This window comes from Podarcis melisellensis (genome assembly GCF_964234715.1).
Source record: "Podarcis melisellensis genome assembly, chromosome: 13".
NCBI lineage: Eukaryota > Metazoa > Chordata > Lepidosauria > Squamata > Lacertidae > Podarcis > Podarcis melisellensis.
This window is the reverse complement of record NC_138545.1, coordinates 52,343,107-52,359,643: the sequence shown is the minus strand read 5'-3', so window position 1 is coordinate 52,359,643 and position 16,537 is coordinate 52,343,107. Positions and strand designations below refer to the sequence as shown.

The following is a 16,537-nucleotide window of genomic DNA, read 5'->3' as shown; positions in this document are numbered from 1 at the left end:
GGTACCAGGTGAAGACTATCACGAGACCTACTCACCCACAGTGAGGTATGAGAGCATTAGGCTTATGCTCAAGCTAGCTGCAGAAGAAAATTTACACATTAGTCACCATGATGTGAATACAGCTTTTCTGTACGGATCTCTAGGTGAATCACTTTATATGCTTCCACCTGATGGCGTACAGGTAAAACAGGGATTTGTTTGTGCTCTGAAAAAATCCCTTTATGGTCTCAAACAAAGTGCACGGTGTTGGCACACAAAACTCACTGAAGTATTGTTTTCTCTAGGTTTTCAGCAAGGGAAAGCTGACCCATGTGTGTTTGTCAAAGAGGAGGGGCAAAAGAAACTGTATTGTTTGTTTTATGTTGATGATCTTTTATTCTTTTGGAAAGATGTCACAATGTACAATAACGCCCTAGCTCAACTGAAAGAGCACTTTGACATGAAAGATCTTGGTGAGGTAAACAACTACCTATCTCTGGAAATAGAGAGAGATCAAGATGGTAACATTCTAGTACACCAGTCACGGAAAATTGCTGATGTGTTAAGCAAACTAAACCTGATGGATGCTAACCCTGTGGACACACCGATGATAACAGGTTATCAGGTAGATGACACTGAAGAAGCATTTTCTGACACTACACTGTACAGAAGTGTGCTAGGCAAGCTAAACTTCATTGCCAGATGTTCAAGACCAGACATTGCTGTAAGCTGTAATTTGCTAAGCAGACAAGTCAACAATCCTACTGTTAAGGATTGGAAAGCTCTGAAACGCATAGCGCGGTATTTGAAAGGCACTATGCATTACAGACTGAGATTTGACAATCAGAAGTCTGGTGGTCTTGAGATATTTGCAGATGCAAGTTTTGGAAGTGACACTACAGACAGGAAAAGTACGTCTGGAGTTTGCTATAAGTACAATCAGGGTCTATTTGATTGGTCATGCAAGAAGCAAACAACAGTTAGCTTAAGTACTTGTGAAGCTGAACTGAATGCACTGTCTTATTCACTTAAAGATTGTGAATGGTTGTTACAATTGTGCAAAGACATGAAAATTCCTGTCAAATGTCCAATCCAGGTTTACCAGGACAACAAAGCATGTTTGGCTTTGCTGAATTCTGAAGGTTGTAAGCAAAGCACGAAGCACTTGCAATTGAAGGTGCAACATGCTAGGGAACATATTCAGAAGGGACTCGTAATGGTGTCCTATATGCCAGGTAATGAAATTCCTGCTGATGTATTGTCCAAGATTGTATCAAGGGATCAACACTGTACCTATGTGCAGAAGTTGGGTTTGTACTGATATTGTACGAACACGCTGCCCAGAGATGTTCACAGAAAGGGGGAGGATGTTGGTTTCTGCTTTCTTCTCTGTGCAGCGAAGTGCTTGTCACGAGACAGGTTGTTTACATTCCACAGAGTCTGTACTGTTGGGTTCCCACGGGAACGGGAGACTGGATGTGACGTACACTGGTTTCCTGTTTTTCACTGCTCTTTGCAGTTTCAGTTGGTGACTCTCTCCGTGCTTTAGAGGAGAGATGACGCTTTCTCTGCTCCGGCAGAGGGAAAATGTTTTTCTGTAACATACCAGCTTTGAACTGTAAATAAAGTAGTATAGAGCATGTTGGCTCATACTTCTCATCATTCCGCTGTGCACTGGACACTGCTTATCTCCAACAAGGTGCAGGGTGGTGTCTCTGGTTAGGATGGCCCACCCCTAGAGGCTAATGAATCTGGATGGTTTTCTGATGCCTCTTTTCCAGCTAACCCTGGTGAAGCTCTTGAATTTAGAGATGGCCCAGGAAGTTGACCTAGAGGCCTGGTTCACACGTCTTGGTAGGGTGAACTAGGACTTACGGGGACAGGCTTCCAGAAGGGAACCTGCAGCTGCTTTGTTCCTCCCTAGTCTCTCTCACTCCTGTGCTAACTCCATCAAGGCAGCACATTTTTCATCAAGAATTGTCAAAGAAATTCACTCACCGTCACAAGATATTTGAAACGTTACATAAATCATTGTATTATCTCCTGCAGGGACAACCAGTGTATGCCCTCTAGATGTGGACTACAACTCCCATCATCCTGCATGGCCAATCATAGTCATGGATGATGGGCAATGTAGTCCTGCAATTTCTGGAAGGCACAACACGGACTACCTCTGCTCTCCTGCAATAAATATATTTTTCCTTGTGCATGCTACTACAAAAATGGTAACCAAATGCTTTTTTCAGAACATAATCAAACATTTTTGAGAAGGGTAGTAAAGAGCCTAGCATCTCATGCAACCCAAGCCTGTTTTAAACAAGCAGTGCAGGATTCTTAGCCTTGTTCTTAGTCCTACATTTTCCTGCCACCATTCATCAATGAACACCAGCAAGCCTTTGAGAGTCGCTCTCTCCCGTTTACATAATGGCATTAGACAATCTACGAGAAAGCATGCCTAGGTAGCTCTAGGGAACAAAGATTTTTTGGGGTGCATAATGCAAGGAAGTGACCAAAGGACTCATCAGTGCTTTTAAAACCTATACCTACATTGTTGTGTGTTCAATAAGACATGACGTTATTCCCATTTGCTGGAAGTCTCCCCACGGCACAAGAGATGCGTCTCCGATGCAATTACTGCACAATAAAGAACGAGCATTTGCAACACTCCTCTCCCTACGCTGATTGAATCCTGCACTATGTCTTCAAAAGCCAATTTCTCTCACCATAACGAACCTGCAGTCAAGAATGCAGCAGATGTCCCCCTGGTGGTGTGGTGGGTTTTCTCTTTTACTTTTTGGTTTTCAAAAATTCTATTATTTAAAGCATTGCCCAAACATACATTCACTGTCTTTTCTATTGTTTACAATACACAACATTACCTGATTATCAGCTATTATTCTCATAAATATATTTTTTCCTTTTTAATGCAAAGAAGAGAACAAGAAGCACATACCCCCCAACATTTCTTCAATGAGCATAGGGACGTTCCATCTCATAATGATAATTTTACTATTTATACCCCACACATCTTACTGGGTTGTCCCAGCCACTCTGGGCAGCTTCCAACATATAAAAAAAATAATATAACATTAATTATTATTTTTAAAATCCCTATACAGGATTGCCTTCAGACAGCTCAGAGGTTGGATAACTCCATTCCCTCCAACATTTCTCCAATAAAAATAGGGACATCCTAGGGAAAAGTATGGGACGCGGGTGGTGCTGTGGGTAAAACCTCAGTGCCTAGGACTTGCCGATCGCATGATCGGCGGTTCGTATCCCCGCGACGGGGTGAGCTCCCATTGCTCGGTCCCAGCTCCTACCCACCTAGCAGTTCGAAAGCACCCCTAAGTGCAAGTAGATAAATAGGTACCGCTTTATAGGTAAACAGCGTTTCCGTGTGCTGCGCTGTTGCTGGCTCGCCAGAGCAGCTTCGTCACGCTGGCCACGTGACCTGGAAGTGTCTCCAGACAGCGCTGGCCCCCGGCCTCTTAAGTGAGATGGGCGCGCAACCCTAGAGTTGGACATGACTGGCCCGTACGGGCAGGGGTACCTTTACCTTTAAGGAAAAGTGGGACATTCTGGATCAAATTAGAAACTTCTAAATGGCTTCTCTAAATCTGGGACATCCCTGGAAAATAGAGACACTTGGGAGGGTCTGGAATGAAAATAAAATAAAGTAACTTCCTATCAACAAAATTCCCTTATATCTCAGGTCATGTGTGATAGATTATTATTGATGTCTCGGATGTATTGTAGTCCATATACATATATGAGTTTAGAAAAGAAGAGTTTCATTGAATGCTTAATTATAGTGTTATACCACAGTAATTTATTAGGAATAGTCAGGTGGTCCCAGGTGAGAGCTGGGGACAAACATCTTTTTCTGTATGGGACAAAAGTTGGAATATACTTGTGAGAATCTTATATCTTCCTTACTTTTCCTTTTTCAATATTCTTTGTGTGGGTTGGTGTGTTTTTTATCTTATTGTGAAAATGTTAAAAAAATCTTTAATGAAAAGTAATTTTTGTACAACCCAGTTTGGTAATCAAGTATGTAAAAATAATAGATTGTTCTCATATTAAATAATCCCTGTGATACTGGTTTTGTTCCAGCTTTCAGAAAAGCACTTGCAAAAATGCAGATGAGATCTGTAAATTGTGCGAGCTAGTGACTTCTAGTGGTGAGCTGCGTGAACTTTTACAAGACAATTATCACGCGTTACACAGAGATGAAAATGCAGAAGTTAAAACTTCTTCTCCATAAAATGCATGCTTTAATACCACTATGGTTTCTGTCATCTCTTGTGACAGAAGAGAGTTCTACTTGTCATCAAAGCTTCCCCAAACCAGACCGTGGGTCCCAGCACTCCAAGTGAAATACCTAAAACTTCCCTAATAGTCACTGGGCTGGTTCACACACAATGTTAAACTGACTGAGAACTACACACGGACAAGTGTTGGTCTCACAAGCCCCCTGCCTCTCACCTCTTTCTCTCACACTCTGGTTAGCATTTATCAAATCAAATCAATCTTTATTACGGTCCAGAGGCCCAAGAAATCGTTACAAAGCAATGCACAACTCAGACAGCCTACCTCCAGGTTAAACAAGCATTTTGTTCAGAATATAGGGATCATTGGTTCTTGCAACCACCAATAAAAACTTTGTCACTGCTAATGTTCTAGCGTTTGTCTGGTCTTCCAATAGGAACCTGACATAGTGAGCCTTTATTGTCCTATCAATAGGTTTAAAAGGTGTCTGGTTAAAAAACAGAAATACAAAAAAAACCCTACCTGGCATTTGACTCTATCTGAAAACAATTTTTAATAAGTTGTTTAAGGGGCAGAAATTTCCCTTCATCCTTGGCAAATGAAATTATGTCGACCACAGGATCAGATTTTAAAGAAAGAATAGTTTTTAATACAGTGGTACCTCGGGTTACAGACGCTTCAGGTTACAGACTCCACAAACCCAGAAATAGTACCTCAGGTTAAGAACTTTGCTTCAGGATGAGAACAGAAATCGTGCGGCGGCAGCACAGTGACAGCGGGAGGTCCCATTAGCTAAAGTGGTACCTCAGGTTGAGAACAGTTTCAGGTTAAGAACGGACATCTGGAATGAAATAAGTTCTTAACCAGAGGTACTACTGTAGTCTTGATGCCTTACATTAACTGACACCACATAGCAGTGCCCAAACATGCAGTGTTCCGAGGTGGAAAATGCCCTCACAGCATTGTTAAACATCAGGAAAGGTGAAATACTTTGACTGTGGTCAGCACTGAAACAGGTAACAGGCCAGTTGTGAGTAAAGTGGTTTAACCGGAACTTGGCAGATGACTGCTAGTGTGCTATAAGCACCAGACATTTTAGGGAGTCCAACACGCAACTCCACTTCCAACCCAAGATGCCATTTCAGTTTCCGTATACAAAAATCTGGCAGGCAGTTGCACAAGTGCTGATGATGCATGATTTATCCCCCCCCCCCTCAAAAAAAGATCCAGAGTTATTATGAACACAAGAGATGAGAACACTACAGAATCTTAGAAAGGATCAGTCATACATTCCTCAGTCATGGGAAGATTAAGCCATCAGCTCTGCCCCAATTAAGAGCTCTTTCAAACTCATAAAAGTAGTCAAATATGATGATCATTTAGCTTATGTCTTTCTCTTAAGAGCATGGAGGAAGTTATTGATTGTTGCTACAGCCAAATGCAAGGAAGCGTTTTGTCCTCTTGAATGACAGTTTCAATACAAAGTCCGCTCTCCAAGGCACTTCATTTTTGTTTCTTAACTACAGCGACTGCAACACTCACTAATTGCTTTTAAAAACTGAAACGTAATCCTGCACCTCTGTTCTGGAGGTTTGCCTGACACCGACTTGCTTTTCAAACACACTTTTATTTCCACAGCCCTTTGTATCTTAGCTTGTTTGTACCTTTTCTGAAGCTTTCTGTGCTATTTTTCTAGTCTACTTTTTGTACGTTTTGTTGCATACTTATTGTATTCTGACTCTGTAAGCTGCCCTGGGAACTCGTCTTTCTGGAGGGAAGGTGTTATTTTCCAGAAAAGGGATTTTTTCACTGTTGAGAGAATGAAAGGAAAAGAAAACCCTGGGAGTTTTGGGAGAATTTTCTCTAGTTCTTTGTGGAATCTTACCAATAGGCACCTTCTTACCTTTAAAAGTATCCCGGCGTCAGTTGCATAACCTTTGCTAGTAACTTGATATGGCAGAAAAGTTATCTGCAGTTTAGCATGGTAAACCATTAAGGAAAGTGCAGGTGCTCCTCAGATATTTGTGATGGAAGCTCACAAATTAAAAACAAAATGTACGTAACTGAAAAGGCAGCTATTTCAGCATATTAACCCCTCCTAGTATATCTGTTCCCAGAATCCTCTGTAAATGTGCAGCTTCTGTTTCCTAGCAAGCAAGTTGATGTGAGAGTATTCCTTGATGGTTGAAATATACGGAAAAGCTGAGAAATGTCAGTATCTGCCCACAAACAGATGGTAATGTTTCAGAGTAACTAAGTTTATAAGTGAGCAGTTTATAAGGTTTATAAGTGAGCAGCTACTGAGTGAAACACATTTGTTGGTGAAGTAAAGCAGGATTTCCCCAACTTTCTGCCTTCAGTCTCCCTTGCTTACTTGCAGAAATAATTGGTACAATGCTAATTCTTCTGCTTCTGTCCTAAGAGAGCCCTCAGTATACAGTGCCAGTAATTCAGTGAAAAGCCCAAAGTTCAGGATAATTTCTCCCTTGCGACTTACGTCTGCGATGTTCAGCATGTTCTCCTGGCCAGGCCGCTGCTCCCTCGCTTCCCAGGGCCGTGCAGAAAGAGGTTTGGATGAGCTCTGCAACTCCGGTGGGATCTTTCCCCCTGTGGGTCAAAATGTCATGTAGTATTTATTACCTGAAAGTTGGGCATTTAAAGGATCTGTCTCTGTCAGCATGGCCTTTCACAACTTTTAGAAAGACTTGCTTAGTTTCTTTTTAACAGAGCAACTCCCTTTGTAGCTATGGAAACCGTTTCCACTCCACTTCTTGGCAAGGCAGTGGTTTTCCTGGGTCCTACAGAGGACATGGTTCAAGCAGCCGCCCTGCTGTCATCTACCTGCAAAACTTTGGTTTGTCAGGATTGAGACAGAAACCCACCCATTTCCTATTAGAGGTACTGTAATTGTCAGAAACTGCCTAATACAAAATAGCAGAATATACCCACATCACCAAAGTCCGGTTACTGAGTGCTTCTCTGATACGAAATCAGACAAACATTACTTGATGCAAGATTTTCAGAATGAACTTCTCCAAGCAGGAGACCTATGACTGGAGGCGGGGAGACCTGCTAGCTTTTTCTTTTGTTTTTACCAGGCTCTACTTCTTTAACAACAGCTGCTATGCAGATATTAGAAGAGAGTGCTGTGAAGACCTTTAACTGATTTCCCCCCCTGTGTTAAAGGCACAGAAGCAAGTCTGACTGTGTTTTCCTCACCAGTTTTCCACTCAAGCAACGACAGGTGAGCTGTGGGGCCTTAAAGCCTTTAACCCTTTTAAATACTTGTTTTGGCGTTCTTTAAAATAATATACATTGCTGACTTCTGCAAGTATTTGCTAAGGATTTGTGCCATGGCGTGATTTGCAGTCCAGCGCTTCCCAGTCATTGCGAATGGGATCACAGCCTCAGTCCTATTAATTCTGCTGAGGGACTATGACCATCTCAATTTTCCAACCCCACTTATTTATGAGTGAGCCCCATTGAATTCAATAGGACTTACATAGTTAGGGTTCCAACCTAAGTAACTCTGAGAAATGTTTGGAATCTTGAGGTGAAACCCATAATTCATATTATTCTGAAGTAGTTGTATTATAGTTAATAGAACTACCTCGGTGTACACAGCTTGTGAACTGCGGTATTAACAGGGCCATTTAAACATTTGTGATTCACATCCTGTCAACAGGTAGATGTCCCAAAAGAAGTTCAGGGACATAGGAAACTGCCTTCTATCCAGCTAGACCCTTGGATCACCTTGCTCAGCAGCTCCTAAGTATTTCAGGCAGGAATCTCCCAGCCTCTGCCTGGAGATACTATGGGTTGGACCATAGCTGTCAACGTTTCCCCTTCTTGAAGGGAAATTCCTTTATTCCGAATAGGATTCCTCGCAAGAAAAGGGAAAAATTGACAGCTATGTTTTGGACCTGGAACCTTCTGCATGCAAAGCAGTTGCTCCACCACTGAGCTATGACCCCTCCCAATTCCTGCAGGTTTCATCCAGGATCAGCCCCGTAACAATATTGGGGTATTACTTTTCAGCTAAAATGATTCTTAAAGCTGCTCACTTTAATAAAATGAGGTTTATAGGACGATCATATTGGCTTCACAGTAACATATCAGGAATATCTGGTGACAACACATGGACTGGAAATTTGTCTGGTGAGCAGACCTTGGAAAATCCTCTGAAACCTTGCAAAAGGCAAACAAGGAAGGAACAAATGCTCTTATTTGTCCAATCTCTTTCCCCTCCTTCCCTCCCTCCCACCATTGCTTCTGGCAGACCAGCAAAGCACAAAACAAGTAAGGCTGGTTTAAGGTGCTTATTTGTTTACAAGTACTATATGCAGGTCCACCTGTTTGGATATCTGAATCTGCAGCGTCTATAGCAAGGCTTCGGTACTAATTCCTTGCCTTCCATTAAGTGAATTTTAATTTAATGAGCATTTGGAAGCGTGTAACAGTTTGTGCCTCCTGAATAAAACCTTTATTTTCTTTGACACTTTATGTACTTTTAACTCTGGGACTGGAGGCATCTGTTAGTGACACATGATAATAAACCTCTATACATGTATGATGTTCTAAGTGCACTGAAAGAAATGCAGGTGTCAAATAATGATCCAAAAAAGTCTCTAGACATAATTAATCCTCCCACCAGCTGTATTAGTACCAGGCAACTCCTATATACTACATCTACAGCTAATCTTCCTCTCCCCAGGTATCCATAATTTCCTGAATGTGGAATAAAAACAACCTGTGGCTGGAAGACCTCCATCTGGTCCGGAAGGGCCGTGTCTGCCTCTTTTTGGAATGTTGGAGCTGTGAAAACTGGAGCAGTCGTCATGGCAACCAACTGACAAGGGACTTACCTGAAGAACTTAAGGTGTTAAGGTCAGGACATTTTGTGACCTATTAAAAAAACCTCCTCAATCTTTACACCCCACCTAGTCCTCCAAATCTTGCTGTTTCCTCGTAACTTGGTAAGACTGGTATTTTACAAAATGAAGGAGTGCGACACTTTAGGCACCTTGACTGCATGGAAGTTATTTTGCATTAATAAAAATTAAGATCTTTCAAAATTAGATTGAGGAATATATTTCTTTTTACTTACAAGCTTTTATAAACCACTTGCTATTTCGAAAATCTCTACAGTTACCTTCATAATAAAAAAGTGCCTCCAGCAAAAATAGCACTTTTAACTGTGCTTCTTACCACTTTATGGCAAAGAAGAGACCCGCCAGTCCTCTGATCCCCAGCCATACTAATAGAATTTAGAAATTAGAAATACTAATTTCCTTCACTTTTATTTAGAGAGATTCCCTTCCTCAAACACAGACAGGCGGTATTTTTCACTGAGCTCCACAAGTTAATCACAAAATGCCATTTTAAGATATCTATCGGAGCTTTGGTTATATCATTCTCTTCCGCTATGTTCTCTTGGGTTGCTTTTCTCTCCATTATGCCTTTGTTACTTTTCCCGCCAATATCGCAATTACTTTGCTGTGTCCCATAGAAATGAAATGGAAATCAAAGGCACCGGAAGGGTCACCTCCCACTGAGAGTGCATTGACCTCACTGCTGACTTCATAATGTTTGACTTTGGGCTAAATGACATCACACAGCTGGGAAGGCAGCAAACTACACAAACCTTAACAGCGCAACACTTAAAACATGTGCCCTTCCACTTTTCCAGGAATAGAAAGAGGCTCACTTTCCACAACCTGTTGGTAAAAGGTAGGTGCCTCTACAAACTCATAGCCCTATGGTTATATTTTGGAATCAGTTATTGTAATTTATAATTGCTTGCACGGCTACTCAGTGTGACAGGGTAAGTGTAAGAAAACTCAATAAAGATAATTTACAAAAAAGTAATAAATAATTCCCATGTCAACAACTGCAGATCCAGGACTCCCCCCCCCCCCCCCAATCTAATAATCCTTCATGCAATTCTGTACTGAAGACAGCTTAGTATGTACAGTACCAGGTTGCATTTAAAATGTCACATCTATACTGTATCGGTGTGTTAACTTTTATTGGTTTTCAGCAAATTATAAACATAGCACATAACTTCTCCTGTTCCCCTTCCCTTCTCCCTTCCTCCCAGAACAGATGATCAGTTTATTATTTGTGAATTTGGCGGATGCTAATAACTAGAAAGTCCTTTAGAAAATCATATACATCACAGGGATATCCACAAATAACCCCCTCATCTTCCCCCTGGCCCCACCCCCGGTCTCTTACATCTCAGCCAGTTACCCCTTTTATATTAACTGATTGTATGTTAGTCCACTTGTCTGTCTACTTGTCCATTCTCTGCTTCAATAACGCCACCGAGGCATCTAGGAAAACCCCAGAAAAGCCCTTAAAACACAGCCCAGATGCAACAAAAATGACCGCCTAATTCCAACACTCTGTAAAAGCCATCAGTCAACAATGCCTGTCCAGGTCAGCAACCCAACAACACCCACGAACCATCATCACCACAACTCCCAACCATAACACACCCACTCCAAAAGGACGCCAAGCAGATCCAACCAAAACCATATGGGAGAGCGAGATGACACCAACCAGGGAGATGGCAAACAGCGCTGAGACCACAACACCCCTTCAAGATGATGACCACCCAACAACGAAACGAGATCTGAGGGAAATGGAAATGAGATTAGCAGAAATACTGAAGGCCACAGCGGCTCCCCTGCAGATATTAATCAACAATCTAACCTCCAAAGTGGAAGCTCTAGAGAACAATTACAACCCCTTGTGGGGGCAAATTAACAAAGACCTAAAAAGATGGAACAACATGAACTTCACTCTCTCAGACAAAATAGCCATGATCAAAATGATCACCCTCCCAAAACTAACCTACCTATTCCAAACCCTCCCATTCTGGATCCCCAACCCAACTCGAAAAATGGCAGAAAAAACTACACATTTATCTTCAAAAAACCAAGACTAAGCCCCAAATATCTGCACCTCTCCTCCTCAGAGGGAGGATGGGGAATCTCCAACACAGAAGCATATTACTTCGCCAACCAAATACGCCACATAATCCCATATATACTAGAAGATAAGAGAAAACAATGGATACACCTAGAGAGGGACACAATTGAAAATACCTGCACCACAGCATACCCATTCCTTCCAAACAAACTAAGGAAAATTCCCACAACACTCACCAGGTACACACAGACCATGCTCAAAGTATGGAAAACGGAAATAGACCAACTGTCCCCAACACCATCCCCACTAATTCCCCTGGCACACCACCCACTATTCCATCACGCAGCACAAAACCTCCAAATAAAAACCTGGCAAACCAAAGGCCTATATCGCCTAACAGACTTTTATAAAAATAACAAACCCTTGTCAACACAAGAAATACAAGACAAACTAGAGGACACCCAATTGCCCTGGTTAACACACCACCAATTACATGCCCTCTTAAACAATCCAGTAGTAAAATCAGCAGCAACTAGGCCCCTGACAACCTTTGAAACAACAAAGGAACACGGCAAAGGGATGGTATCCGCAATATACAAAATATTACTCCAAAACCCCATACCCCCCAGCCATAATAAAAAAAAATGGGAAAATGACATAGGCTATGAGATTAACTCCACTCAGTGGACCAGAATGTGGTCTAAACCCTCCTTTAAATCCATATCAATGAGAAGGAGAGAACTCACTCTGAAACTCACCTACAGGTGGTAACTAACACCAAGGAAATTAGCGCTAATACGCCCAGGAACCTCACCAAAATGCTGGAGAGGGTGCACCCCCACAGGCACATACCTCCACATGTGGTGGGAATGCCCCAAAACCCAACTATTCTGGACAACAGCCATGTGAGAAGCCAAGTTACAGGGAACCAGGCAGAGGGCATTCTCGGTAGTGGCACCTGCCCTGTGGAATGCCCTCCCACCAGATGTCAAAGAGAACAACTACTACTGGACTTTTAGAAGACATCTGAAGGCAGCCCTGTTTAGGGAAGCTTTTAATGTTTGATGGATTACTGTATTTTAATGTTTTTTTGGAAGTCTCCCAGAGTGGCTGGGGAGGCCTAGCCAGATGGGTGGGGTATAAATAATAAATTATTATTATTATTATTATTATTATTATTATTATTATTATTATTATTATTATTATTTTAATTTTATTACATGCAATATGTCAAATAACTAAGCAAGTATTAGAAACCACGCCAGAACTGGCCCTACTAAACATATTCCAAGAGAATAATGCCCACTCATATCACAAAGAACTCATAACCCACCTACTCTCAGCAGCCAGAAACATCATAGCCAGACACTGGAGAGACCTGTCAGGAGTAAGAATGGACCAAATAGTATGGGAAACAGCCCTACTACAAAAATTAACCAATAAACTGAAACTGACACGGAGACAAATAGAAGAAGACGCCTTCACCCCGGTATGGCTCCCCTTTATCACATACATAGCCCAACAAGACAATGACAAGAACCCGCCTGTGGCATTCGTACACAGACCCCGGTTGTTTCACAGACTATTGACCTGTACACCACTCCAGCGCCGAGGGCCTTCTGGCGGTTCCCTCACCGTGAGAAGCCAAGTTACAGGGAACCAGGCAGAGGGCCTTCTCGGTAGTGGCCCCTGCCCTGTGGAACGCCCTCCCAGCAGATGTCAAAGAGAACAACTATTACCAGACTTTTAGAAGACATCTGAAGGCAGCCCTGTTTAGGGAAGCTTTTAATATGTGACATTTTAATGTATTTTTGGTCTTTGTTGGAAGCCGCCCAGAGTGGCTGGGGAAACCCAGCCAGATGGGTGGGGTACAAATAAATTATTATTATTATTATTATTATTATTATTATTATTATTATTATTATTATTATTATTATTATAACTTTATCCTTCCGCTTACACCAGTTTTGTGGAAAAAACCCCGGGGTTCCCCAGTGAAGTATTGACTCTCAGTCAGTTAGAGTTAACAACGAAGATTAAAGTTTATTTCAAACACAAGCAAGTTTTAAAATATATTCGAAACGCTGTCACTCTATTCCCTCTCAGTCTTGTCCCAGTCTCTAACTGACTCCTCTATCTCCCCCCAACACAAAAGAACCAACGAACTAGGCTGAGCCGCAAAATCAGGTAGGCTCCGCCTCCAGGCTTTCTTACTGGTTAACCTGTTATCCCTTTCTCTCCCCCAATACAAAGGTACCCCCAAAGATTGGGCAAATGCCACAGCGCCAACAGCATGCGAATCAAGATGGCTTAACCCAATTCAAAAACACCCACCCGCCCCACTCACACACGAAAACAAAGTTCACCACAGCCAATCACAAACAAGGCCAAGCCCAATTTCTCTCACCACCAAAGGAACACAAATAGTAGAGAACCCACACAAGTGATGCTGACACAAAACCCCACACATACATGAAGCAAAATAGAAATATTGCCTCCCGACCCCCCCCCCGGCCCCCTCCACCTCTTCCCCCCTCTTCTTCCTAATGTTACCCTGATGTCTCAACAAATGAAACTGACCTATGGAAAATGTAACTTGAAAAAAACTTTAATAATAATAATAATAATAATAATAATAATAATAATAATAATAATGAAAAGGTGTTGCAGTGGAGGAGGGCAGGGGAAAGAAAACTCCTGGCACTCATTCTTTCTTGCTTTTCTCCTTTTTCTCTTGGGTGGTGTGTTCAGCAGTCACCCTGAGGGGAAAGAGGTCCCCCGCTTAGAGGAAACGGACCGATTGGAACCAGTCTGTGACATCAGCTCAGAATCCCAGCCTCCCTTGGCAGTTGAGGCCCAGCCTTGGGTGGCTTAGCTGCAACAGAATCGGAAAAACCGGTGCCTGAATTTATTTTAAAAATCACGACATATTAGACATCGAGAAAGTGGGAGTGACAATCAGCAAAGTCTGAAGATTAATGGCTGGGGAAATGGCGAGAGGACCAACAGGCAGCCCCCGGAGGAGGAAGGCGGAAAGCAAGGAGACCACGTACAGATCTACTACGTCCTGCATGGCTGCAGGAAGAGGAAGAGGGGTCTCTACAAGAGCTGTCATGGGACAAAGACACCTGAGAGCAGAAGCAGCAAATCAGGCTGGGAAGTGCTGGGATTGCACAGTCATTTGGGCCTACTAAAGTTATTCAGGCCTAACTGCTAATTACTGAGTCGCTCTGGCATGTGACTCATTCTCCTTATAAGTGGCGGCCATTTTCTCTCTGTGTTCTCAGTCTGCCTCAGTTGTGAGCTCCTTAAAGCTCTTATTCTTTCACTCATTAATTTACGCTGCGCATCAAGAGCAGCCTGGCACCATCCCAGATGATAATAGCAGCCAAGGGCCGTCCCACAATAATTCACCTGCGGAGGGGCTGTGGCCCCCGTCTGGCGACAACAAAGAAGAACCCCCGGAGCCCAGAGTGAATGAGGACCTCCCTTCTGACACTACTGAGCCAGAGCGCCCGGAAAGTGCCGCAGCAGATCACAAGGCTTACTCCCTGGGCGATGCCCATGATGAGGAAACACCCCTGAGTGGCTCAGGCACCTCCATGGGCTACTTCCCCTGCAGTGGGACCGATGAGTTTCCCTGCTACTAGCCCCCCGGGTGCCCGGAGGACAGAGAGAGTGGGGACCCCCAACCAGGCAGGAAGAAGATCCCCCACAAAGGGGCAGGGACCCCACCACAGGCCTCTGTCGCCTCTCACAGCAGCCAACGTGGGCCAGAAGTGGCCCCCAAAAGAGGGGAAATTGAGGGGGCTTGGAGAAGGAGGCGGCCGCAGGAGGGGAGCTGAAGTCCCAGCTGCAGAACCAGAACCAGAACCAGCCCACTCTGCCCAGCTGAGGGAAGAAAGCCATCCACGTTTGTGACACTGACAACATGGAGGCTGCTGGGGATGCCAGGAGAAGTACCCACCAGCAGCCCTCCAAGCATGGAAGTGCAAAAAAAGAGAGAAAAAAACACCTTCAATGGGCAGATGAACAAGACCAGAGCTCTCTGCCCCATGACCCAGGAGGCGAAGCAGCTGCAGGAAAAGAAAGAGGAAATGGGGTCTCCACAAGAGCAGCCTGGCATCCCAGAAGATAATAGCAGCCAAAGGCCACCCCACAATAATTCACTTGCAGATGCTGCAAAGGGTCTGTGGCCCCCGTCTGGCGACAACAAAGAAGAAGACCTGGAGCCCAGAGTGAATGAGGCCAGTGTGAAAAAGAATATTCAGAAGATCCCCTTGTGCCTTGGCCCCCGTTCCCTCGTCTCCTGAGTCTGGAAGGTCTTCAAAAAAGCGCCACCACCTGCGCCACCACCAGAACCCAGCACCAGCGAGGTGCAAGCAGAGAGGAGGCTGTTCGGTATGCGGCCGGTGATTCGCCAACACAGCAGCTGCGTGCATCCAGAGGCACTTTGAGGATGAGGAAACGCCTCTACTTCTCCTGCCACTAGCCCTCTGGGTGCCCCCAGGACAGGGATGGTGGGTGCGGTGGGTGCCGGCCGGCGGAGCTGGGAGTGATCCAGGGGCGCTCGCAGCTGGCCGCCTCTCCATAAACTAGGCAAGGCGAATCAGGCAGGCGCTGGAGCTGGGGGGGAGGGGTCGACCACTCCCCTCCCCAGGGTGGCACCTTTGGTGCGGGTTGGCGCTGTGGGGCTTCTCTCCCCCCCCCCCAGCAGCCCATTCTCTTGCATTCCCTGCTGTTGTACCACCTGACCTTACTACGCCACTGGGAGTGAGGGCTTGGAGATGCTGACACGAAGTCATCTGCGATTTGGGGCAGCAGTGGGGAGTGTTATTAAGAGGGTGGGCTGCTTGGGGGGAAGGGGGGCCCTGTAGTGCCGGTCCGCATTGGGGGTGTTGTTTTGTGGAGGGGGTGGGACCTCTAGGGGATGGGCTGTGATTCCCACCAGGCGCTCTGTCACCCCCCCCCCATGATGGCGCATGGGGCGGCCCGCACCCACTTTGCTCTGCCCCTGCTCACTCCACCTTGGTGTACACTGCCTGCCAAACAATAACAAGAACCAAGTGTCGTCAAACAACGATTATCAGGGATTTGCCTCTTCTGACTTACCACTTACCTGTTTAATCCCTCATCTGACGTCTCGTTTTCATTGTTCTGTATGGAAATTAAAAGGTATAAATGTAAGAATCTTCTTTTGTTCTGGGTTCTCATCCGTCGCCTGTTTGTTATGTGAGTGGGAACCCTGTTGCCAACAGTCCTTGTTTTGTAATAAAGTTCAGGCTTATAGCCGCTTTACTTTTCATAAAAATAATAATAAATGCATTTAAAAAATAATATATAGTAAAAG

The 16,537-nt window shown here is 44.1% G+C and overlaps 1 protein-coding gene and 1 long non-coding RNA gene across 8 annotated transcripts in view; one reads left to right on the top strand and one right to left on the bottom strand.

Moving 5' to 3' along the window:
* Positions 1-16,515, bottom strand: part of LOC309354255 (palmitoyltransferase ZDHHC11-like) — a 34,427-nt gene extending 17,912 nt beyond the window's left edge. Inside the window, exons 1-3 of one of the 7 annotated variants that reach the window (XM_081884361.1) lie at positions 9,002-9,069; positions 8,316-8,439; positions 6,749-6,858 (exon numbers count right to left, since the gene is read on the bottom strand). In XM_081884361.1, coding sequence (XP_081740487.1) covers positions 6,749-6,766 — 18 coding nt within the window. In that variant the 5' untranslated portion in view covers positions 6,767-6,858; positions 8,316-8,439; positions 9,002-9,069. The other 6 variants (XM_081884363.1, XM_081884364.1, XM_081884360.1 and 3 more) reach the window with 6 other exon arrangements.
* Positions 7,397-9,329, top strand: LOC309354444. Its single transcript, XR_014162305.1, has 2 exons — positions 7,397-7,495; positions 8,966-9,329. It is a non-coding gene; the product is annotated as an uncharacterized lncRNA (long non-coding RNA).
* Positions 16,516-16,537: the final 22 nt, after the last annotated feature.